Source organism: Cebidichthys violaceus, unplaced genomic scaffold (assembly GCF_023349555.1).
Source record: "Cebidichthys violaceus isolate CVI_PGR_0920_01 unplaced genomic scaffold, fCebVio1.0.p SCAF_80, whole genome shotgun sequence".
Taxonomy (NCBI): domain Eukaryota; kingdom Metazoa; phylum Chordata; class Actinopteri; order Perciformes; family Stichaeidae; genus Cebidichthys; species Cebidichthys violaceus.
This window is the reverse complement of record NW_027176965.1, coordinates 816,969-841,866: the sequence shown is the minus strand read 5'-3', so window position 1 is coordinate 841,866 and position 24,898 is coordinate 816,969. Positions and strand designations below refer to the sequence as shown.

Sequence of the window (24,898 nt, the reverse complement as noted above, 5' to 3'; positions counted from 1 at the left end):
CCTGCCACGCCGCGCATTAAATGTGAAGCCGCTGAGGTTGAAATGTTTGTCTGAAGTGGTGACACCCCGCTCCCCGTCACGCTCCACCTGTGTCACAAATACCAGTAAAACTAAAAAAGCAGTCAAGCGCGTCGGCTCACCTTCCACGCCATTGTGTTTCACTTCTGCCCGTGAAAGACTTCAAGAATAACAAGCGTGTGTGGTCACAGGTGTGCCAGCGGCGTCTTTACTGTGTGTGTGTGTGTGTGTGTGTGTGTGTGTGTGTGTGTGTGTGTGTGTGTGTGTGTGTGGGGCGCGCACGTGCCCCTTTAAAATGAAAGTTCACGTGTGCTGCCAAGCTTAGAGCGATAAGGCCCACCTGCACTGCACAATGGCGAAGCATTCTTCAAATTAATTTCCATACATGTTAGTCAGTCACTGCCTATGTCGTGCTCTATGTGACAGTCGTTGTACCATGTGATACAGCACCTTGTGACCTCACCCTCAGCGTATAATGGATTCATTCATTCAGCTCATCGGAGTAGCTGCACTAAAGGTTGAACTGATTTTAATGTTCTGGTCAAAGATCCCTGTGACCTCACGAAATACGTTTTCTTTTGGCCATGAGGTTAGAATTCATATGCTAATTATGACAATTTCACACAAATGTCGAATAGGATGAAATGATGGAAGTGATGACATTTTGGTCAGACACGGATGGAAACCGCGACATGACTGGCACGGAGCGCTAATGCTACAGTAGTTAACATTATCGGCCGTGTCTCAATTCATCTCCTCTGTGACTACCTCTGCTGCCGACTTAACAACAATCTGACACACCGTAGAAATGAAACGGGATCGGTCAACGCAAATCAAATCAATGTAGCCGGACGATCGGAGCGGCGGCCATTTTTATGTGTGCCATTGCCAATGCGACCGCTGTGACTCCTGCATGAACTAAACAGATGCAGGGCGACCGGTGGGCTCACTGAGGTGAGGTTCTGCAGTAACGACTATGAAAGCAGTGCTTTAGTAACGTCACGAAGCCTGGAGATTTAACTACTTAATGCTAGATCTGCACATTCATGTCACAGCGACGGAAAACACGTTGCTATCGCCAGATAGGAGACAACTGTGTTCGGCTCATTTACTGTAACTAGCAGACAGCTGGCTAGTTAGCTAGCTTGCTATTTCCACCGTGCTACACATGGTGAAAATCAGCAGCATTACTGTTTCTGCTGATGTGATAACGACATCATCAATAAGTCATGTAGCTGAAAGCATCTGTCATCGTTTGTATGCTGATTGCAGGCCCCCCCCCCCCTTTCAGGGGACGACTTGCCTCCGTCACCCTCGACGGGCCATTCGTCTCAATTCGGTTGTTCCATCTAAGAGCCGGAGCTTGAGGCGTCGGGAGAAGCACAGAGACTTGTGGGTAGTCGCACCGCGATCAAGCAGATTGTCGACTCGCCACACCGGTTGCTTTAATGTTGTGTGATGTGAGCTGCGGGCAACTGAAACAGTTCTGAATCCACACGCCGTAATCACAGCCCGAGAACAGGAATTCAACACACACACACACACACACACACACACACACACACACACACACACACACACACACAAGTGCATGTCCATACACACTCGAGTGCACATTCACATGAAGAGTGGTCATTAATAATTAGGGAATAGAGAGTAAGCAGTGCTGCAGCTAATGAACAACCGGTTTATTCTACCATACTGATGAGCCAGGAGCACAGAGGAAGTAGGAATTCCTTAATGGCACACACACACACACACACACACACACACACACACAGATACATGCATGTGTGCGGCGGTGCATGCTCCACTCATCACTGTTGATTAGGATAATGCATTTATTGCGTGAAATTAGGTTTGCTGGAATTTTTAATGAAATGAAGTCTGGGACAGGAGGAAGGTAGACAGCAGAGGAAAGCAGAAGTGAAGGGAGGAAGTAGACACACAAACACACACACACACACACACACACACATTAACCTCCCAGGTGTGTTTCTGTTCATCGCTGATGTGAAACTTAAATGACTGAGATATAATTCTAAACCGGTTGATTTCTCTTGTGCACGTTGGTGTCGCTCCTATTTCTTCGATGGCACAGTGGAAACAACGTCCGGTCAATAACCAGCCCCTCCAGGTGAAGGTGGGCCTCACTAATGGCTGGGAGTTTGTCTCAATTTGAACACATTGTCTGAAAGTTGTTACAACACAACTAACTTTGGGGGGAAAAAAAATCCATACTCCATATAGCTTTTGTCTGACCTGTGTGTGAAAGTGTTTTGTTGTAATTAAAGCCCCGGAATTGTTTTCCAGCTTAGAACAATAAATCAACGAATGCACAGTCTATGATTTCCTGCATTATACATTGTTTTATGTTATTGTACATTATGTAAAAAAGTCATATTTTAAGGGGGGGGGATGAAGCTATAAGAAGAATAGGAAACCCCGGTTTGGAGTCTAGACTCTGGTGGTGGGGATGAGACGAAGAGACTGCTGGAGATGACTAACTCCACCTGGACACTGAATGATCGCTGCATGTAGCCTGGGTGGAGAGGGGGGGGGGGCAGCGACGTTCGACAGCAGCGACGTGATTGGCTGATGGAGATTGTGGCAACATCTGGTTGGCGGACCGGAGGAGGAGGAGGGAGAGAATGATGAGTAAGAATAAGTCTTCCTGATTTCATTTATATACTGAGCAAAGTTCTCTCAAGATTACAGTCAATAGAATTTCAAGTCCTCAGCAAAAATTGTGCAAAAGAGCTTTACTGTGGACATGTCACCGCAGTAATGGCAGCTGTTTTACTCGCGGTAAAAGCGCAGCGCAGCCTTTTTGTTTTACTTTCAATCTCTTGTTGAATCTACGAAATGTGCCTTTTGAGATTTGTTGCTAAATTGTTGGATAATTATCAGGTTAGGAAAGGCAGTGAGTTATGCATGCTGGACGGCAACTTTGAAGAAACCTTCAAGACTTCATTTTTCCAAGGAGAAACGCAGGTTATGTTTTCACCTCTTTCTCTTTCATCGCGTTAACTTGCCCCGTAACCTCAGCCGGCATTGACCGTACGACTGTCCTGGCATACGGCTAACATGTCAAAGTGCCAGCCGGAAACACCTTCTATCAATCAGAGGAAGACAACAAGAGACGGCCAAAAGCTGCGTGTGATTTAAAAAAACAGAAAGAGTTTGTCTATCGGACGTTGTCGCTGCCCGTTATCGCCCTACACCTTCATCTACGGCGTCACGGGTCGGCGGGCTCGGTGATGGTAGAGACTGATGGCCCGTCTCCTTCCAACAAATCATTTTCTTCCCACAGAGCAATGTCTGCAGGACCACAGGGAGGTGCAGGGAGAGGGGGAAATGTTTATCCTGTGCCGCTAGATATCAACCAAATAGAAATAAAAAAGGTGTTTACCCCTCAGGCCAGTGATGATGATGATAACGTGTGTGTGTGTGTGTGTGTGTGTGTGTGTGTGTGTGTGTGTGTGTGGGGGTATGAATTGTCGGCGGTGATATATCTACGCGTGCGTTTCTCTGCGTACACACAAACACTCGCTTTTTGCATTTCTCTTTGTGCGAAAGTGGAAATGTCTGGCAATCAAACAGGTCCTCGGGCCGGGAAGATGAGTCATGACGAACACATTTGGGAAATTGTTGAAACGGAGCAAACAGAAAAGCTAGGCCGAGAGTGAGAACAGCTAACAGCGGAGCTACCTTCCCTTCATCTGCAGTCTGTTTACAGAGCGCGCATGCAGACAAACTGACATTTGAGTCCTCTGAGACCTCTCACTCTGTCCTTTGACATTTCCTCTTCCTCTCTCGCAAAGTCTTTTTCTGAAGCGTACGAGCAGAGAGAAGAGGCAGTAGCTCTGTGACTGTTCAGATATACAGCCTCAGATTTCCCTCTTAGTCCATGGACCAGACCAGCTGTTCATTTGTATTTTCCCCTATTAGGGCGATTACAGTGACGTAATCTTGAACCTAAGGCAATTATAACTGTTGTTCATTGTAATCAAACCATGTCCGTCCGCCAGAAATCTCTGCCGAGTTTCATCAAACACACACACCGTATATATCTTTGTCACGATTCCTAAAAGAGCAGCTTAACAGCAGCTTCTCCTGTCTCTGCTGACCTCCAGTGGTTTACCGTCTCACCCTGCTGCAGTGAGGTAGTGAACTCTAGGGTGGTCGCTACGCCGAGACGTCGCAGAGTGACGCTGGTCTTAAATGTGTTAATGTTAAATAACTGATATTTTAGTGGTGCAACGGACCGCTGTTGATCCGTGATCCGTACGGATCCCCCTCATGGCAGTGTAACGTTAACCATCACAGTGTGAAATAACATTTTACGACGATATCCAGTGAATCATGCGACCAGGACATCGGCATTCATGCTTTGCTAGTCGCCGATCTCTGATAATGATCCACTGTCAAAAACTAATCCGTGTTTGAACTGACAGGACGGTGGCAGACCCGCCAAGGGATAACGAACGAAAGTTAGGTTCAGTTACATTATGATGCGTTCAGGCTCTGTTCTGTGAAAATGAGTACTGGGTGAAGGTAAGTTCTAACTTATCATGAAGGGTTCACATGTGATCTCTTAGTGTTGGTGAAGAACTTGAATTAATACAGTTGTTTGATCCGAACGGGGAGTTTTATGATCCGTTGCACCACTATGGCCGACATATCATTATGTGCAGTACCAATATATCTCAAAGTACAGTATTAGTTGGGTTTTAATTTGGCGGGAAGGAAAGAGGAATCGACCACAGCTGAACAACTTTCAAGATTGAGAAGTTTGTGAGAGGACGCACATACTCCCTTCACTTCCTGTCCATGCTCCTTAGTGGTTCTACCACGGTGTTGGTCCCATTCCATTCTGTTCGGGTGTGTGCCCAGTAGCCCCTGGCCTTCGTTATTTCAGAACCAGACCCACAACGGGCTTGGTAAAAGGATTTCCTCTGCACACTCTCAAGGATGATTGTTGTTGTAAAGAAGCGAGATCCCCGGATCATCCGGCCGTGAGAGATCCACTTAAAAGCTCCAGACAGGACAAAGCGGACCGCTGTGCCTCATAGCTCGTACCGCCTGACCACGGCGCCGTCCGGTGCGAGGCCCACGCGTAGCAACATTTGAAATACGATTGCGTTGTTGCTGGAGGATTTACGGCTGAAGCGGACTAATGGGAGTCTGTAAGTGTGGGCCTCTTTGTGCTGGTAGAGGTCCATGTCGAGCAGTGACGGATGATGATGGATGACTTCTCTCCCTCAGATATGCATTATCAGTTTAACTGTTGGAAGGGAGCGCTCCCGTCCCAGATCAGCATCCTTGAGGAAGCGCGGGGGGGGGCGCAGACAGAGGGTGTGATGTGGCACACAGGCAATTGCCCCCCTGCCAGCGTGCGGCGGCGTGCGGTTGTCAGTCGAGTTGCGCCCGTCCTCCACATACTGTCAGCTGAACGGGGTGGGATCCGGCGTTGATGGCGAGAGATCAACCAGGGGGGGAGAGAGAGAGAGAGAGAGGAAGGGAGGGAGGGAGGGAGGTGGGTGAGGGAGACGGAGCGAGCGACATGAACACACGGGGAGGGGAAGGAGGGAGGAGAGAGCAGCAGGAGAGGGAAGATGGATGTTTGCTTTGAGTGTAAATGAGGATCAGGATGAGGAGTCAACGTTCCACAGCTGTGACGGGAACGCACAACGAAGATATCGATATGTGCACGTGTGGGGCGGTGTGTTCGTGCACGTGCACGTGTTCGTGCATGTGCACGTTCAAGAAGCCACTCGGCATCGACTGCACATTTTGTTCAAGGAGAGCGTAGTTTGATCAAATGGCGCCGTGGAGTTTTTTACTGCTTCCCACCAAGGATTTTGTTATTTATGAGTTAAACTAGAAGCCCTTCCTCCCATTTGCGTGATTTAATGGGCCGAGGACTTATTTGGGGATTTGGTGGAGGAGAAGAAAGGCGACAGGAGGAGACGGAGGGAGCAGAGAACAGAGGAGCGTAACCCCCAGAGAATCCCAACACAATGTGTTCTTATCTTTTTGAATGTCACCTTCACTTTTTTTTTTTTAATCTTTTTTATTGAAAGACTCTCCAGGCACTGTGCCATGTGTCTTCCTCGTGCTAGAGCTAGCACGAACACACACACACACACAGTAATATATTTGGTGTGACATGTACATAAAATATCAGAATATATTTGATCGTGTATAAGCTAAGGATGACCCTATTAGACCTGGACCCAAAGGCCACACAGACTAAGTCTGTGTATCACAAATAGAGTGGAGGCGGGGCTTTATATGGTATCCGCAGTTGTTTTGAGTATTAGAGGTTCACAGGCTGTGTGGCTTTACAGCAGCTCCACAGCACGGCCCATCAGCCAGCTAATGAGAGGAGAGGGTGACCCCGCTAACTCGCTCTCAGCTCTCCCACCGCTGGGTATTGCGGCTGGACTGGCCCGAGGCCGGGGGAACCCAACCAAGACTGCGAGGGGACGTGGAGGAGATGGCATGACGGGGACCTTTTTTCACGAGATGTCTACACATTCAACATAGATTCTGGATAAGGTCGTGCCTAGGGAACATGGGTATATAGAAGGGCAGAGAAACACAGACACAACACTCGACGCACAGCGATAAGTACCTGCCGCGATGAACTACGCCGCAGCTAAGGCCGCGTTGTGTGAACGAACAGGGCGGTCTGCGATCGCACATGCACAGCTGACGTCTGGTGCTGTTCCTTGAATGGCAGGCTCTGGTGTCTGAATGGCGAAATGCAGACGGCTGCACATACATCCGCCCACAGGCACTCGGGCTGTCTGTGTGTGTGTGTGTGTGTGTGTGTGTGTGTGTGTGTGTGTGTGTGTGTGTGTGTGTGTGTGTGTGTGTGTGTGGGCAGAGCGTAGGCGGCCGCTCTGCCAGCTCCCCGTCGCTCCATTGGCCGGTCTCTGAAGATCTCCTCTCCCCGTGTGTTTGCGTGTCTGCGAGGCGCTCTCACAGGACCGATCAGAGGAGTTACACAGTGGGACGTGGAGTGTTCGCTCGCCTCACTCACTCAATAACTAGTGCTTATGCAAAAGAAAAATGCTCCAATGACCAGAATGCTCGAGAGAGATAAAAGATGTCTGACTGCCACATCAGTGATTTTTCAAGTCGTTTGGCTGCAGTTGGAGGATCGGTTATGAAGAGGGCAGCATGGTTGATATCTTTTCTCTTCCATTTGGAGCCGGCGCTCCGTTTGCTCTCCTGCAGGGCGGCATGGAGAAGGACGAATTGTTTAAAGGATGCATATGTGGAACAGATAAGAGTGGAACATGGGTTCGTCATTCAGCCAAGTGCAGTCATCAGTCTATCAGCATGGAGCTGCCTCAGAGAGCTCACGCTGTCTTGTGTGTCACTTATTAGATGGTGTTCATCCTAACTGTGTCGTTTTGAAGGGGTTTCATATTTTTAACCCTTATTTTCCTCTCAGCTCGTTTTCACTCCACTCTGGATGAAGACTCTCCAGCTGCTTGTCTGAGGCCATTTTGACACTGACTATTTTGCCCCCCCCCCCTTTCCCATGAACTATGGCTTTGACTGAATTTAGTCTAATGCTAACGGTCAGCATTAGCTTTTCTTCCTCCCTCAGCGTCGGTTGGGGAAAGCTGTGGAAATCCCGCACGAAAAAAGCTCCCCAGCTCAGCCGAGCCTGAAATTGAGTCGAATGGAAGTGGGAATTGGCGGCGGGTCACCTGAATGGGTCTCAAGGCGAAACACATTAGTCCCGGCTCCATTGTTACACCGCCGTACACTAAATCTCGTCGGTGGCAAGCGAAGCAGTGGTTTAGATTCACCAGCCATTCACTGTGACATAAAGAGAAACACGGGGGCGTTTTCTCTCACACACACACACACACACACACACACACGCACACACGCACGCACACACACACACACACACACACGCACACACGCACGCACACACACACACACACACACACGCACACACACACACACACACTTGAAAATAGTTTTCTTTTGGCCACACAAAATGAAATGGCAGACTTGCAAAGAGGTTTAATCACACATCCAGCAGACACAGAGCGCAACATTAGCGTTCATTTGGAACCTTGTTTGTGTTTCATGTTTACTCCAAGTGGGTTCATCACCAGGAGCCACTGCCTACCTTTAAACATAGGCTACAGGTTGGGCTCCATTGACAACCACTTTCAGTGTATTGACAGAAATAACTGTACTGGCTGCATTTAAATGCACAAATGCTTTTCTAACACTCAAGGCCTTAAAGGGGCTTGCTCCTAAATACATGTATTGACCTGGCATCTCAACCATTAACATCTGCAGATGGAGCCCTCATATTTGGACTGCAGAAGAGTGACATAGAGTATTCTCTCTGGTAGCGATAGCGACCTGTCAATCACAGTAAGCCCCGCCCTAAAGCATCCCCTGCTTTATGGTGTGTTTGACTCTAAATGCTCCATAATGTACTAAATGAACATCATGCTGTATTGAAGAAGACTGTAAACTAGAGATTGAGACCATAAACTCATGTTTACAATGTTTACTGAGGGAATAAATCAAGAGAGAAGTAGAGTCATTTTAGACTAGACTTCTATACAACCAGAGGAGTCGCCCCCTGGTGGACACTAGAGAGAATGCAGCTTTAAGACTTTCACTTGGTTCACTTTTCAGAACCAAATTCATTTTATTGTCTTTACTTCCTCCTCACTCATCTCCTTTGGCCTTCTTGTCATTCTACCAGCCTTGTTGGGTTTCATTTTTGTTCGTAAAGCACTTTGTAACATTTGTTCAGAAAGTGCTATGAAAGTAAAGTTTGCTGTAATTAGTATAGTGTCATGTGTGCACTTTTACAGGAGGAAGCAATTCCTAAAGCTAAAGCCAATAATGAGCAGAGCATAGATCTTCTGTTACTGAGCTCTTGCATGTCCATGTGTGCCTTATTGATCCTGTGTATTGACCAGACTGACGGTCCTAAGCACAACGAGTTAGCAGTGACTGCTAGTGCAACAACTCACCAGGTAAACGGCCTTACACAGCGTCGGTTGTGATGAGTTATTTCCACAGTCGGTGGGTTCAGATGCAGCATATAAACAAACAGATAAATTGAATAAGTGTGCGTCATTCACTGCACAAGATCTCCGGTTATGAGTCAAGTTTGTTCTCTTTGAACGTTCGGTCCGTTCCTCTCGCCTCGGCTCTCTCCGTCCCTCTTTTGTGGGGAAACAAAGAGCGAGAAGGAGGTCAGTGAGGGGCGGAGGCAGTGAGACTCTGACACTTGGGCGGCGTGGATAAGAGGTGGAGATGAACACAGAGGGCAGTGAAGGAAGACGCGCCGCACAGAAAGTTCTGCTGTAATGGGACACCGCTGCAGACGAGGGGCGTGGAGCCTCCGTTAGAACTGTGCATCGAGCTGAGTTGGCCCCAATTGATTTGGACCTTTGGGAACAGTATGGTCCATATTAATTCTGCACCGTGCATGTGTGCGTGTTTGTGAATCGTTGTTTGTGTGTGTGTGTGTGTGTGTGTTTGTTTGTGTGTGTGTGTGTTCTGCTTGCTGGGAATTCAGCGACCAAATGTAAAGGTACTATTTGAGATGACTGCAGCACTTTCTGCAAGTTTCACCCCGGAGAACTGCAGCACTAGGAAGAAGCTCACTATTGTTATCTTCAATCCTATACTGCTGAAGCAGATGTTGCATATGATGGCGCTTTGTTTATTGCTTCAAGCCACATTAGATCCACAATCCACTCGTTTATTCGTCATCCCTTAAGTTTTGTCTCATGCTTATTTTCCTCCATGCATTTCCTTCTGTCTGCTTTCTCTCTCTTTTGGAGTCTCAGGCTCGGTTGTCTCTCTGTCTCTTTCTATCCCGTGTCTATCTTGGGAGACACAATGTAGACAGAAAGCCTAGGCAAGCAAATGCTGCTACAATAACCCTGTCTTCACAGTGTGCCACTCAGCGCTCACCCACTCAGGGTAGAAAAGAAGCTCCCACATTTCAGTCTGCTGGAGAAAAAAAGTAGAACATAGAAAGACAGATTTCCTTTTCCTGTCCTCCCCTCGAATCCCAACCGGCCGCTCCAGCTGCAGACAGAGATACCGGGACGCTCAAACGGAGCAGAGGGACGTTTCCATTGGTGTGACAGACAGACAGACAGACAGACAGACAGACAGACAGACAGACAGACAGACAGACGAGCGGCGTGACTGACGGAGAAACACTCGCGGCCCCAGTCGGTGTTGTTTCGCGCTCTGAATGATAAGCTGCCGTTCACCGTCGACCCAAAATGCAGTTCACTTTCTGCGCGGCCTAATCTGCAATGCATCGGGGGTTATCTCCAGGCAGCCAGACACAGAATACCTGCGAGGGGATTTCAATCAGCCTCCCCCATATGTAATTAAACAGGAATAATTGGTTTCATTCATTTTGTCGTCTTATTTTGTTCTTTCTTTTTTAATTTCGCCGGCTAGGCCCATCGCGCACGCGCACATTATTCCTACTGTCGCTACCTTTTCTCTTCTCCATTAAGCACTCCAAAGTAATCTCTCTTTTTTTTTTTTCTTTTGTTGCCTTCTCCATTCTTTTCTCAAAGTAAGTGGGATCTCGTTTTAAATGTGGCCGTGTGTGGTGTGTGTGTGTGTGTGTGTGTGTGTGTGTGTGTGTTGTAGGTAAGTGTGTTGCTGCCATCATCAGGCAGAAATATAAAGCTGCACTTAAAGAAACAACCTTACCCGGCCTAGTCTTGTGCTTTCTCTCCATGAATACCAGCTCGTGCGGTTCTTCAAAATCCCTGAACTTTCCACACCTAAACCACAGTAACAGTGTCCTTCTTCCCCCGTGTCCCCATCAAGTGGCTGACTTTCCCCCTTTTACTGTGTCTCGTCTCGCTCGCTCTGTTCTGTGCCTGAACTGGTTTCTATTCTACCCCCCCCCCCCCCTTCCTCTAGCTTAAGCAAAGCGAAGCCAATGCCGACACCAAAGAGAAGCTCCCTCTGCGACTCCGGATCTTTGAGAAGTTCCCCAACAGACCTCAGATGGTGAAGATCTCCAAGCTGCCGTCCGATTTCACCGTGCCCAGGATCAGGTACCCGGTCTCAGCCGAGTCCATTCCTACAGAGTCCATTCCTACAGACCCGAACGTCTGTTTGGCTGCAGTTGAATCGCTGTTCTAAAAACAGACAGGCATCTTGTCCAAAAAAACAAATCTTTGGCACATGCTAAGCGGACCGTTTTATATTTCAAGCAGCAGTATTTTAGAAGAGAATTAATGTGATTTAAATGACATTTTACTGTTCCCACTATTCCTCAGACATACTCTACAGTACTGACATGCTGTGAGGGAAGAACCACAAACCAATAGTTCACATTTGCTCCCAAGAAAGATAGTAACCAGTAATATTTTTTTTAGCAGGAGAGCTGAACAAGTCCAACGCAGTGGACCCCGTAATCAATGTTATGCTTTAGTTGCTGATTAATGCACAGCTGGATCAGAAGTCCTCTGCAGCACATCTGAGCTCCCACCGACCGTATATATTGTACCAACATTGTTGGGCCGTTACATTGCAGATGTGATTACTTTCTTTAAGCGTGCGGAGTTCTTCAGTAGAACCGTTCATTACACATGTGTTGTGTGTGTGTGTGTGTGTGTGCTGATTGTTGCGTGCTCTAGGGAGAGCTTCATGAAGCAGTTCATTGATCGTCAGCAGCAGGACACCAGTTGTTTGTTCCGGCGTCTCCCTTCCGCCTCCTCCTCCTCCTGTGACCACTCCAAACGCTCAGCCATCGAGGACAACAAGTACATCGACCAAAAGGTTCTTTCTCTTACTCACACGCACACAGACAGTCGACTCTGATAGTGGCTGTAATTACAGAAGATACAGTAACAGTAGCAATTGTTGTTTGTCTGGTGTGTGTTTGGATGGTACAGCTGATGAACTCTCACTATGTGCTCTCTCAGCTCCGCAGGTCGATATTTAGCATCCGAGCTCGTAACCTCCTGGAAAAAGAGAACACTATCAATAAAATCCTGCGGTAAGACACTTCTGACACCTCCCTCATTTCAGTGACTGTATTTCAATGTTTATTAAGGCAGCAATTTAATGACGGCTCCCGCTCCACCTTTCATTGTTGCATCGAGAAAAGTCATTGCTGCGGAAATTCTGCTGAAACTCAACCAAATCTCGCCCAATGCTAACCCCACGTGTGTGGATGTCTTTAGACCGGCAGCTTTAAACGGCTCCCCCGCTTTCGACTTTGTGGTCGACTGTTACGAAAGCTACGATTGGTAACCTTGAGAAACCGGCGAGAGCACGCTAGATTTGAAAAACTATCCGACCGAAAAACCCAGTGCCACTCTGTCCCAATAAGAGTAGCTGACGGTTCTAGCTCCAATAGCGAAAAAGTCACTAAATAATCATAATGAGCGTAAACAACGAACATGGCTGTTGTTAGCACTCGAGCTAACAGCTCGTGGAAGACTCTGGTGAGTTTACGGTCGTCCGATCATTTTATCGGGTCCGAACGAAATGATTGGACGAGTTTATTACAGTCCTGCTGCAGCCACAGATATCAGTGTTTCATCTTTTTTTTTTCCCCCAGAATATTTCATTTACTGACTAGTGTCAGGATGTAATGAGAAATTCAAGCTTACTAACCGTAGCTTTAATGTAGGAGATCAGAAGACGCTGCATTGACGCCATCCTCGGAGACCCCAGCTGCAGCAGACGCGTTTGGTTTGCACCATCATGAAATACGACCTAGTCTTTGTGTGTGCATGCGCATTAGATGTCGCTCTGCTGTAACAGCACTCTGGCATCGTTAATGCCTCTCTCCCTTACTGTCTCACACACACACACACACACACACACACTTCAGACTCATCACCATGAAGTAAATGGATGATTTTCTGTTCAGCATGGCAGAGCTGGCACTAAGTGTGGATTAGCTCGCCTGCACCGTGTCCAATCTGTCCCCCCGCCCCTTATTTAGTCAGTCTGGAAGACAGACAGCATATTAGTAGTCATAACACGTTCGCGCAAACGCACAATTTAGGGCTCGCAGTCGCGTCGACAAACATGCACGCAGTCCGGCACGCGCAGGAGCTTTTTGCATACTCACTGCCAATAAACAAGCAATCGCTCCGAGTCTCCGTAAGTGATTGAAGAACACGTAGAACCGTCGGTGCCCACGGCGTCATTAGCCCTGTTCTGGGACATGACTCTGCTGTTAGCCAGAACACACAGGGATGCCTACACACACACACACACACACACACACACACATTGACTAATGAAATGATTGGAACCTATTTCACAATAACAGTGTGGATTGCCACTGTCAGGGGCCGCGAGTGACGGAGGTCGAGGATAGACCAGATCCGGCTGCGTTGTGGTTGCCAGCTAGTGACCTCACGCACTGATATATATATATTTAATCTTCATTATCGTTGATCACAAGGAGAGCGAAAGAAAACATGTTTGTGTTTCGCAGGGCTTGCACCAGACAGCGTATGCTAAGCGGATCCTTCGAGGGCCAGCCAGCCAAAGAACGCTCCATACTCAGTGTGCAGCATCACATCCGGCAGGAGCGCAGGTCTGACCACACACACACACACACACACACACACACACACACACACACACACACACACACACACACACACACACACACAAATGCAGACGAGTACTATCTTACGTACCTGATAGTGCGTCACACATGTTTGCTCTTCGCACCTGCAGATCTCTGAGACATGGATCCACCAGTCAGAGGATCAGCCGGGGGAAGTCGCTTGAGACGCTCACCCAGGATGTGAGCGCGACACACACTCACACACACACACACGCACACACACACACGCACAAATACTGACGCGCTGAACCTCACGCTTGAGTGTTTTGTTGTTTATGCATTCCACTGGTATTATTGAAAACAATAAAAAATACAAAATGAGATACATTTAGCACAAAATAAAATGTAAAAGTGTCTTTTATACCTTCATCGTCTCTTGTCTTTCCCCAGCATTCCAGTACGGTACGCTACCGTAACGCACAGAGGGAGGACAGTGAGATCAAGATGATCCAAGAGAAGAAGGAACAAGCAGAGATGAAAAGGTACTCACACACACACACACACACACACACACACACACAAGCATTGACCGGGTGATCTGACAAGACATTTCTGTTCAGTCCTTGCTGTTTCATGGCTATTGTGTGTAGTAAATGGGGTTTGTCCCATCTCTGTGCTCGTAGAAAAGTCCAGGAGGAGGAACTGAGGGAGAACCATCCGTACTTTGACAAGCCTCTCTTCATCGTGGGGCGGGAGCACCGCTTCAGGAACTTCTGCAGGATGATTGTGCGGGCTCGCTTCAATGCGTAAGATCCGTCGTATATATATATATATATCTCCATTTGGTCTAAAGGTGTTGACAAGTTTGTCCAGGCGGCTTCCCGTGGCTCAGAATAGTGTAACGTTGGACTTCAGCACTCAGTCAATACACAAAAAACATGAAGGTTGACCCACCTGTCTGTCATTCCTTTAGACCAATGTTGCACCAGTTGTTTCTGTTTAATCTGCAGCACAGGGTGAAAATCCTTGTGTGAGGTTTTATCAACATGTCAACAATTCAATTTATTTGTATGAATTCATATCTAGATCCAAAACGGACCCCATAACAGGAGCGGTGAAGAACACAAAGTACCACCAGCTGTAGTAAGTGTGATGAATTATTGATCCCTTCACTCTCCCGCTATTGATCTGTCTGCTCTACAGCAGAGGAATACTTATTATTTCTTATTACCTGCCCGTTGTGCTTGCCCAAAAAAAACTAACCCTAAGGAATGGAAAATGGTGAAGTGAGGTTCCATTATGCAACCTGATCGTAATTCATGCAGCGCACACGGTCTGATTATTAAAATGAGAGCCAGTCCTTTGTATCAGATACTGTTGGTGCCGGGGGGGATTTTTTTACTGACTCCTGCAGAACAGATTGCTCACACACACACACACACACACACACACACACACACACACACACACAGTTATTCACTCCCACTCTCTGATGGCTCTCCTCACATAGCCTCCCTCTCCCTCTGTCTGCCCCCTCTGCTTCTCTTGAATTATTTGCTGGTTAAATATCTGTCTTGACCCACTTACGACTAATAAACTATTTCTCTGTTTAAATAAAAAACACGATATGCTAACGTACGTGTCCCACGCAGCGATCTCCTGGGCCTCGTCACCTATCTGGACTGGGTTATGATCGTGGTGACCATCTGCTCGTGCATCTCCATGATGTTCGAATCGCCCTTCACCAGGGTCATGCACGCCCCCACGCTGCAGGTATGGAAAGCTGCCGCGAGCGATCGGACGCTCGATTGGGAGACTGTCGTTACACTGTCGTTACACCGTCGTTACACTGTTGTTACACCGTCGTTACACTGTTGTTACACCGTCATTACACTGTCGTTACACCGTCGTTACACCGTCGTTACACCGTCGTTACACCGTCATTACACCGTCGTTACACTGTCGTTACACTGTCGCGCCTCTCTTGTTTCAGATCGGGGAGTACGTGTTCGTGATCTTCATGAGCATCGAGCTCAACCTGAAGATCATGGCCGACGGCCTGTTCTTCACCCCCACCGCCGTCATCAGAGACTTTGGAGGGGTCATGGACATCTTCATCTATCTCGTGAGAAATCTCCATCATTTCACGTTAAGGTTGATTCATCTAGTGTGCAAAGATTATGCAGAAGACGGATTTAGTGCATGACATATCTACAGGGTTGCTAAATGAAATGATGAATATGTGACATTGCAACTGCAGCGATGCCTTTCTTTTTTCGCCCTAACCGTTTGCCGCCTCCTTCACCGTCGGTCTCCATTCTCCGCAGGTGAGTCTGATCTTCCTGTGCTGGCTGCCTCCTGACGTCCCTCCTGAGTCTGGGGCTCAGCTGCTGATGATGCTGCGCTGCCTGCGTCCGCTCAGGATCTTCAAGCTGGTACCCCAGATGAGGAAGGTGGTGCGGGAGGTTCTCAAAGGGTTCAAGGAGATCTTCCTGGTTCGTTCTTTAGCCACCATTTCCACTTGTGTGCGGCAGAGTGGTGCAAATCTGTTCACGATCTACTAGCTTTACGTTCACATTACATTTACTCAGAAGCAGAAAGAGAGATTCATGTTAGTCCCCACTGATATGCACGTAAATGTGCATGAACATGACCTTCCCATTTTTCAGCTTACTTCTGAAAAACTCAATCAGGAGAAAGCTCTGGTATCTGGCAGGTAGTTATTTATTTACACCTCAGTGCAGTGTAACATTAAACTTAATTCCCTTGAAACGTGCAATGATGAGGCTTCAATGCGACGCTGTTAAAGTGTAAAGATGGTCTCGAAAAGGCTTTTAGATGTGTGAAAGACTATGATATGCTTTGGAAAAAGGTTGACGGTTAAGTATTCATGATTTATAGGTGATTCGTGCACAAAATACCACCAGGATTTGCACATGAATGCATCTTTCTCACCGTTATTGCACTGTGCTCTATTGCATTCCCTCCCGTTTCTGCCGTTTGCTTACCTTTTCCTTCGCCTGCCAAGGGTTATAATTATATTATCAGGAGCTTGATTCTCTCTGGGCCTGACGTGGATTCTCCACATCCGCAGCTGTCCGACTTCCTCAGCTTGCTCTCTGATCTCGCGCTCACGGATTACGTTGAACCGTCTGCCTTAAACCCCTGATTGATTCTCCCGCAGGTTTCCATTCTGCTCCTCACACTGATGCTGGTGTTCGCAAGCTTCGGGGTTCAGCTGTTCGCCGGAAAGCTCGCCAAGTGCAACGACCCCCATATCCTCAGACGGGTACAGCAAGAAACCTAATCTCCTCACTAAACCACCCAGTCAATCAATAACCCAGTGGTTACTTTTATCACACTACAGTCATTATACTTCTTTCAGCTTGTGCCAATATCTTGTGCCAATATCTTATAAGTTTTATAAGTTTTACTGGTAATATGCATTGAAATGATCCATTTACTTGCGTAGCAATGAGGAGAAACATGTTGTCTTCAAACTTTTTAATTCTTTAAGAATGATTTTCTTATTTTCAGTCAGTTTATCATTTCAAATGTTTGAGTTGTTATTTCGTACAACATGCATGCTAAACAACTTCACTGACCGCTGTTCTGACGGTTGCTTCATTCTGTGTCTTGCTGTGAACCGTGTTGTTGGTTTGCAGGACGACTGCCACGGTATATTCCGAATAAACGTCAGCGTTTCCAAAAACCTCAACTTGAAGCTGAAGCCTGGAGAGAAGAAACCTGGTTTCTGGGTGCCGAGAGTCTGGTATAGCTGCTTTTTATTTCTTGATTCATTGATTCAGGGTTGTTTTTCTTCAGGTGATTGATGTAGTCATTCCGTCCTTCCTCAGGGCCAACCCTCGTAATTTCAACTTTGACAATGTGGGAAATGCTATGCTGGCTCTGTTTGAAGTGCTGTCCCTGAAAGGCTGGGTGGAGGTCCGAGATGTCATCATTCACCGCGTCGGACCGGTACCTCACCTTACCTTTACCACTCACTGCCATCAAAGTCTTTCTTTTCACCGCTGGCGTCTACACTGTGAGAACATTGTTGACAGTATAAACACCACTGTGCCTGCAGATCCACGGCATCTACATCCACGTCTTTGTGTTTCTGGGATGCATGATTGGACTCACTCTGTTTGTGGGCGTCGTCATCGCGAACTTCAACGAGAACAAGGTGAGAGAGCCACGCGCAGCGATGCAGCATCGTGCAGCATCGTGCAGCATTGTGCAGCTTAATGCAGCATCATGCAGCATCATTAAGCTTTTTTGGGGGGGTTTCAAACCATGTAACTGATGCTGCAACCAAGCTTGCAAAAAAAAAAACATTTGCCTCCAGGATTTTAACGTGTTGTGTGTCTCCCGCCGCCAGGGCACCGCCCTCCTCACAGTGGACCAGAGGAGATGGGAAGACCTGAAGAGTCGACTGAAGATAGCCCAACCTCTGCACCTGCCCCCTCGCCCAGGTGCTCACACGCAAAAAAAATATAAAAAGCCAAATGCTTTGGCAAACATTCTGCAGTACAAAGCAGTGGCATAAATCACAGCATTATGAATTGATTGTCCATGTGGCGTGTGTGCCTGCAGTTTTGTTTGCCGTGATTAATCCGCATTTAATAGTCCTTGTTTTTCATTGAGGGCTGACGCCTCCCAGCTGTTGTGATCAAGCAGTTGAATAGGAGGACAGATAAAACCTTCTACAGGACATTCACGGAGGGCATCACAATGTTTCACATGTTGAAGTGAACTACCAAGCGGTAACCGGATAAATATTGGGTTTGCTTACATTTTTTACACACACAATTTTTTACTATCGATCACATGTCGACGCGGCAACGCGGAACAGTCGCGCCGTCGCTCTTTCTCCCGTGATTAAGAGTCGTGAGAGCAGTTGGAAGAGCCTCGGAGGCGGCGTGGGAAATGGCCCGTTAGTACAGCCGAGGCTGAGAACTAACAGGAAATCAATGGCTTCGGTTCTAGTCAGCAGTGCCGCTGACACCGGCGGTATCAGCCCGACTTTGATCCGCATCCAGAGGCCCCTCTGCACCGGCGCCACCCGCTCACTGCTGGCCGGTGATAACAGCGCCGAGCTGGCCCCGACTCACACGGTCCGACTCAGAAGTGCTTGTAAAAAGTCATATGTTATCACAGACGCCGCCACTGGATGAAATGTTGTTACATTTCTGTCATGTCATTCCGACAACGTCGGGCCGCGAAGGCCCTACTGAAATTCAAATACACATGGTACATCAGGCGCTTGTTTGGGGGACTTGCTATACTCGAAAACTGGTGAATAGAGCCGTCTGATATAGGTTGCATATTTGTGTGTAAATAAAAATGGCTCTCTAGCGCCCCCTAGCAGTTGGATTTACTTGAAATTCGACACACATGTCCAGCTCCGCTAGTTCCACAAAAAAGCCTCTCAGACCCCTAAACTCTGCCTAATTAGATTTTCCACCATTTTGAATTTTGTGAAAAACACTTCTTTGCAAACTCTTCCTACACGCTGGGTCCGATTGCTACCAAATTTGTTCTGGATCATTATTGGATCTGCATCATCAAAAGTTATTAAAAGCTTATTGATATCTCTTTGCATTTACAAGATATGGAGCAATAAACTTCTTATGGGTTAGGCTTATATATCAATACACATAACTTCTCAACTGTTTGTACTAAAATCACAAACTTTGCAGCAATTTGGGGGTCCCGTCAGATCCTCAATACTCAATTTCATGGATACAAGCAAAGCCAACTTGGCTGTTCACACTTTGCACACACATCACAAAGGCCACTCACACAACCACACAACAACTACTCACTTGCCACACACATGCAAACACGCTCGAACTCGACGCGCAGACCTCGGCTCGGCTTCTTCTCTTTGCCGTCCTGGTGGTCAAGAAGAGAGGGGAGGCAACGTCTCTCTGTAAACCAGGTTCTCACGAAAGGCGCTGGATCAAATTTGTCCAAAGGTGGTCCAATTAGGTCCACGAACCGGCACAAGTCGGCGCATCCGGTTGCGTTCCTGGCTGGATGCGACATTTCCGTCACAAAATATCGCATCTGTGAATGCATATGTGGCAGTTTGAATAGTGAATACTGGACACTAGTAAGCTTTCAAAAGACATTTTAGTGACAGTTGCAAGTTAGAAATAATTGCCTCGTGATTTAAGAGACCCCACAGAATTTTACAATTGAGGCTTTCAGAGGGTCTCAAGTGTCAATCAAGGAGACTCAGACCCCCCCGACACCCTCTCGTACTTCCCACACTGCTCCTGTGGCAAAGGGAATATAGTATTGCTACGTAGAGTTTACTCTCCTTTCTTTTTAAAGCAGCTTCAGTTTCCTAATGGGCCTCAGAGAAGACTCCCAAAAACCTCCCTTTGTTGCAATATGCAACATGCAAAATTCACCAAATCTGTTCGCATATGTGGAAACCTACAGCACAATCGAGCGTTATCGCTCTGATGTCAACTACCCGAGCAGTCCATGAGTGCCATCTGCTGGACAGGAAGCACCACTACCACGGACTCAAGCGTCAGCGGCTTTTCTTTTAAAGACCCACTGCTCCAGCCAGTTCAGACATTCTAATTTGAATCACTGGCTCAGACAGGTCCACCACTTGACGGTACAAACATGTTGAAGGGAATTATGTGTTTTATAAGTGTGGTCTTCTACCTGCCGGACAGAAAACGGGGGTTTCCGGGCCAAGATGTATGACATCACTCAACACCCCTTCTTCAAACGGGGCATTGCTGTGCTGGTGCTGGCACAGTCGGTGCTGCTCTCAGTCAAGGTAAAGCCTCGATTTGCTATCCATCATGTCATTTCTTTTTCTTTTTTGTATCTCCTATGAGCTTGTATTTATTTTGCATGTCCAGAACAGTTAAGGTGTTCCGATGCCCTACATTGATATGATGTGAACTGACTTCCTGACATGCTTGTGAATCTGCTCTCCTCTCCAGTGGGACGTGGACGATCAGGTGACATTTCCCCTCGCCACCATGTCAGTCGTCTTCACCTTCATATTTGTCCTGGAGGTGAGCACGTTACCCTCATTTGTCACTTTAACGGTTTGATTGCCTGCACTGGGCATATACCTGTGTGTGTGTGTGTGTGTGTGTGTGATGTTACTTGTGTTTTTCCAGGTGACCATGAAGCTCATCGCCATGTCTCCCGCCGGCTACTGGCAGAGCAGACGGAATCGCTACGACCTGCTGGTCACGTCGTTGGGGGTCATCTGGATAGTCCTGCACTTCTCCTTGCTGGTTCGACAAATTCCCGTCACAACGAAGGGAACATTTTAGAAATTCTCGTGGAGTCAATGCTGCATATAACTATATCCTTCCCCCCCTCTAGAATGCATATACCTACATGATGGGAACATGTGTGATTGTCTTCAGATTCTTCACAATATGTGGGAAACATGTGAGTATATTTGCGTTCAAGAATCTGCTCACTTCGGTGTCTTTTGCCAGAAAATAAATAAATATGCTTGCTGGATATGCGTGTGATGAATTTAGGTGACTCTGAAGATGCTGCTGTTGACCGTGGTAGTCAGCATGTACAAGAGCTTCTTCATCATCGTGGGCATGTTCCTCCTCCTCCTCTGCTACGCATTTGCCGGCGTTGTTCTCTTTGGAACCGTCAAGTACGGAGAGAACATCAACCGGTGAGGTTTTTTCCCCTCCTGTGGACGAGCGCTCTGTGTGCAGCAGGATACAGTAGAAGTGATCTTTACCGAGCTGTCCGTCTCCCCTCGTCACAGGCACGCCAACTTCTCCACAGCGGGCAAGGCTATCACCGTTCTCTTCCGTATCGTCACCGGGGAGGATTGGAATAAAATCATGCACGACTGCATGGTAAGATCAGACCGAAGAACACGCCGTCTATTCCCAACCCGGAAAAATACAGTGTATCCTAAACATAACATTATACACCCCATCAAAATGCAGGTGAGTGGATTTACTCACAGTCGTACTCCACAGACCTCACTGTCAGCGGATTTCACGAGGACCGCTTTCTAGCAATGAAAACTGCTGACATGGCTATCTGTGTGGCTAGATATCACACACGTGTTTGTAATGTGGGAGAACCGATCCTTTGGCGTTACATTCCAGGGAACGTTTGGGAAGTTGTAACTGGTTGTTTCTTTTCTCCCCCCAGGTTCAGGCCCCGTTCTGCACCCCGGATAAACACCGCTACTGGGAGACGGACTGTGGCAACTACGCCGGAGCGCTCATCTACTTCTGCTCTTTCTATGTCATCATAGCCTACATCATGCTCAACCTACTTGTGGGTCAGTGTGCACAGGTGCCTCTTGTATTAGTGACATTGTGGGGATCGTGTCTTTTTCACACAGTTTGCGGGACACAGCTGCGTGTGCGTTCATAAAAGCCATGTAAAAGGATCACAAACTTGTGATTTAGCAACAACAAGGGCTCTGCTTCATGCTGCTTTATGGAACACCAGACTGCAGCGCTCATGAAGAATACTTCCGTATGGGTTTGTCATCTTTTCAAAGAGACGGCAAAGAGTTCCTCCAGAGATGAGAGTTTAGTCTCCTAGAAGACAGTGCTGTTGACTAATTGCTTCATAAAATAAATAGCTATTTAGAGCTATAAAGGGAAGCACAACAACCTGCATTTATTGTCTTACAAACACAGACGATTGATGCATCTTAAAACCAAAAACTCGCCATTATAGAATATTATCAGCCGCGATTATTAATATCTCTTTGCTATTGCTGCAGCCATCATCGTGGAGAACTTCTCTCTGTTCTACTCCACCGAGGAGGACCAGCTGCTGAGCTATAATGACCTGAGGCACTTCCAGATCATCTGGAACATGGTGGACGACAAACGGGAGGTGAGACATTAGCAATGGGAGAGAGAGGACGAGGACACAGCGGAGGGGAGAGGGCGAGGATCATATGGCTACGAGCGAGGCGTAATATAGAGAAGATAAAAGCAGGGTGAGCGCTAATGAGAGGGGCTGAAGGGAACCAAGTATGGCATTGAGTAATTAAGTTGAAGTTATTAGAACAGTGTGTGATGGATTAAAAATGTAGACCCCCCCCTTCCATTTATCCATGATGTCATCCCAGGCAGCAACCTGTTCTTCTGAAAAGTGAAGCCGATGAGGAAGTGTCTTAAACCTGCGTTTTCTCTAGTGTCCACCAGGGGGCGACTCCTCTGGTTGTATAAAAGTCTAGTCTAAAATGACTCTACTTCTCTCTTGATTTATTCCCTCAGTAAACATTGTAAACATGAGTTTATGGTCTCAATCTCTAGTTTACAGTCTTCTTCAATACAGCATGATGTTCATTTAGTACATTATGCTCCATTTAGAGTCAAACACACCATAAAGCAAGGGATGATTTAGGGGCGGGGCTACACAGTGATTGACAGGTCAACTCTGGGAGTTGTCCGCGTTTTCGTCTTAAAACTTTAACCCTTTCAGGCTTTAAAGCCGGAGACTCTTGAAGATTTACAATTCAGGTCTAAGTCTCATCATGTCCTTGAATCGGGGCGACTAACCCTTTGACTTCTACGACTGTCTCCCCAGGGTGTGATTCCCACGTCCAGGGTGAAGTTCCTGCTTCGTCTGCTCCGAGGCAGGCTGGAGGTGGACCTGGACAAAGACAAGTTGCTGTTCAAACACATGTGCTATGAGATGGAGCGGCTGCACAGCGGAGGGGATGTGACCTTCCATGACGTGCTCAGGTAACGCAGATACAGTGTGTATAAGTATTTCAGGGGGACAAAATCAACACCATACAACTTTACTACCTTACAGCTATTTCTAAAAGGGTTTAACAGTATTTAAACTTCAGTTCTTGATGGTTTGGTGCCACTTCGGTGCAACGTTGACTTCACCTAAAGTGTATTTTTGCTTTAAAGCCCTGGTGATCTTCAGTTTTACCGAAGCATAATTCTATTCCACTAAGCTTGTCGATCTTTTGGCTGTGTGTCTCCGTGTGTGTGTGTGTGTGTGTGTGTGTGTGTGTTTGTGTGTCATGCAGCATGCTGTCATATCGCTCAGTGGACATTAGGAAGTCTCTCCAGCTGGAGGAGCTGTTGGCCAGGGAACAGTTGGAGTACACCATTGAAGAAGAGGTTGCCAAACAAACCATACGCATGTGGCTCAAGAAATGCCTCAAACGCATCCGGGCGGTCAGTCTCCCGACACAAACACACTCCTTCCCAGAGGGAACTTGCAAACACGCGTGTACGGTACACGCCGCGGTACCACACGCTGACCACATTATGCCCGTGTTCCCTCTTGCAGAAGCAGCAGCAGTCGTGCAGCATCATCCACAGCCTGAGAGAGAGCCAGCAGCAGGAGCTGAGCCGCTTCCTCAACCCCCCCAGCATAGAGACCACCTTGCCGAGTGAGGACCACAACACTAACAACCCAGACAACCCCTCGCAGCCTGAGGTGAACCCCCGCATCCGTACCAACACACACACACACACACACACACACACTCGCACACGCTCGCAGCGCGATGTGTAGCAGGCGCATCATATAATCTGCAGGGTGTGCGCTTGCAGTGGTGAAACAAAAGGATGTCTTCTCTTTGTGCAGCTGAGCGGTCTCCAGCAGCTGCTGAGCCCCACGTTGTCAGACAGAGGAGGCTACAGGCAGGACTCTTCAGACCTGGGGAGGCCGCAGAGGAAGATGGGACAGTGGCGGCTGCCTGCAGGTGCGTGCAGTCTGTTGCTAAGTGTCACAGTTCTGAAGTGAGCGCTCTGTTCAATGTGAGTTTCAGCAAAGCTCGACACAAGTGTGTGTCTCTCTGCCGTGGAAGACCAGGGTTTGATGTGACCTTGTAGTCCAGGAAAAGACAGGCAGGTCAGTTAACAAACAATCCCGGAACTCAAGGCAAGGGCCTGTATCTGTGGGGGTGTAGCCAGTGGACATCCGGGGCCAGGACTTCCTTTTTCGTGCGCTGCTCGTTGTTTACGGTCCGATTAGCAACTTGAGACGTGAAACTAAAGTTCTGTTAGAGAGATGAAGTGTGCGACAAAGTTAGCCAGTTAGCAAAACTAATTTTAAACCAAGATTTATCGTTACTATGCAGCACGGTGTTGCACAACAAAATGCAGTTGTAGCCCATCCGCTACACAAGAAAAACATGACCAGTAATGCACAGTTTTTTTTTTTGGAACAGCAGCAACAGAACAATTCTCTGAGCAACATGGCCGACATGTTAACATTCAAAATTCAACATCAGGGAACACATTTTGACTGTGTTCGAGCACCAAGCATCATTGAGTTAAA

General features: G+C 47.5%; 1 protein-coding gene across 4 annotated transcripts in view; it reads left to right on the top strand.

Moving 5' to 3' along the window:
- The window catches only part of nalcn (sodium leak channel, non-selective), a 64,809-nt gene that overhangs the window by 38,287 nt on the left and 1,624 nt on the right, over positions 1-24,898 (top strand). For all 4 annotated transcript variants that reach the window (XM_068702090.1, XM_068702093.1, XM_068702091.1 and 1 more), the window contains 28 exons: positions 10,984-11,120; positions 11,706-11,847; positions 11,994-12,067; positions 13,526-13,627; positions 13,774-13,843; positions 14,054-14,145; positions 14,287-14,409; positions 14,690-14,746; positions 15,256-15,376; positions 15,597-15,728; positions 15,931-16,098; positions 16,788-16,892; positions 17,269-17,375; positions 17,461-17,581; positions 17,691-17,789; positions 17,985-18,078; positions 20,302-20,408; positions 20,578-20,652; positions 20,761-20,880; positions 20,972-21,040; positions 21,136-21,284; positions 21,381-21,474; positions 21,779-21,911; positions 22,365-22,480; positions 23,180-23,337; positions 23,637-23,787; positions 23,903-24,052; positions 24,203-24,320. In XM_068702090.1, coding sequence (XP_068558191.1) covers positions 10,984-11,120; positions 11,706-11,847; positions 11,994-12,067; positions 13,526-13,627; positions 13,774-13,843; positions 14,054-14,145; positions 14,287-14,409; positions 14,690-14,746; positions 15,256-15,376; positions 15,597-15,728; positions 15,931-16,098; positions 16,788-16,892; positions 17,269-17,375; positions 17,461-17,581; positions 17,691-17,789; positions 17,985-18,078; positions 20,302-20,408; positions 20,578-20,652; positions 20,761-20,880; positions 20,972-21,040; positions 21,136-21,284; positions 21,381-21,474; positions 21,779-21,911; positions 22,365-22,480; positions 23,180-23,337; positions 23,637-23,787; positions 23,903-24,052; positions 24,203-24,320 — 3,184 coding nt within the window. The remainder of the gene's footprint in view (positions 1-10,983; positions 11,121-11,705; positions 11,848-11,993; positions 12,068-13,525; positions 13,628-13,773; positions 13,844-14,053; positions 14,146-14,286; positions 14,410-14,689; positions 14,747-15,255; positions 15,377-15,596; positions 15,729-15,930; positions 16,099-16,787; positions 16,893-17,268; positions 17,376-17,460; positions 17,582-17,690; positions 17,790-17,984; positions 18,079-20,301; positions 20,409-20,577; positions 20,653-20,760; positions 20,881-20,971; positions 21,041-21,135; positions 21,285-21,380; positions 21,475-21,778; positions 21,912-22,364; positions 22,481-23,179; positions 23,338-23,636; positions 23,788-23,902; positions 24,053-24,202; positions 24,321-24,898) is intronic.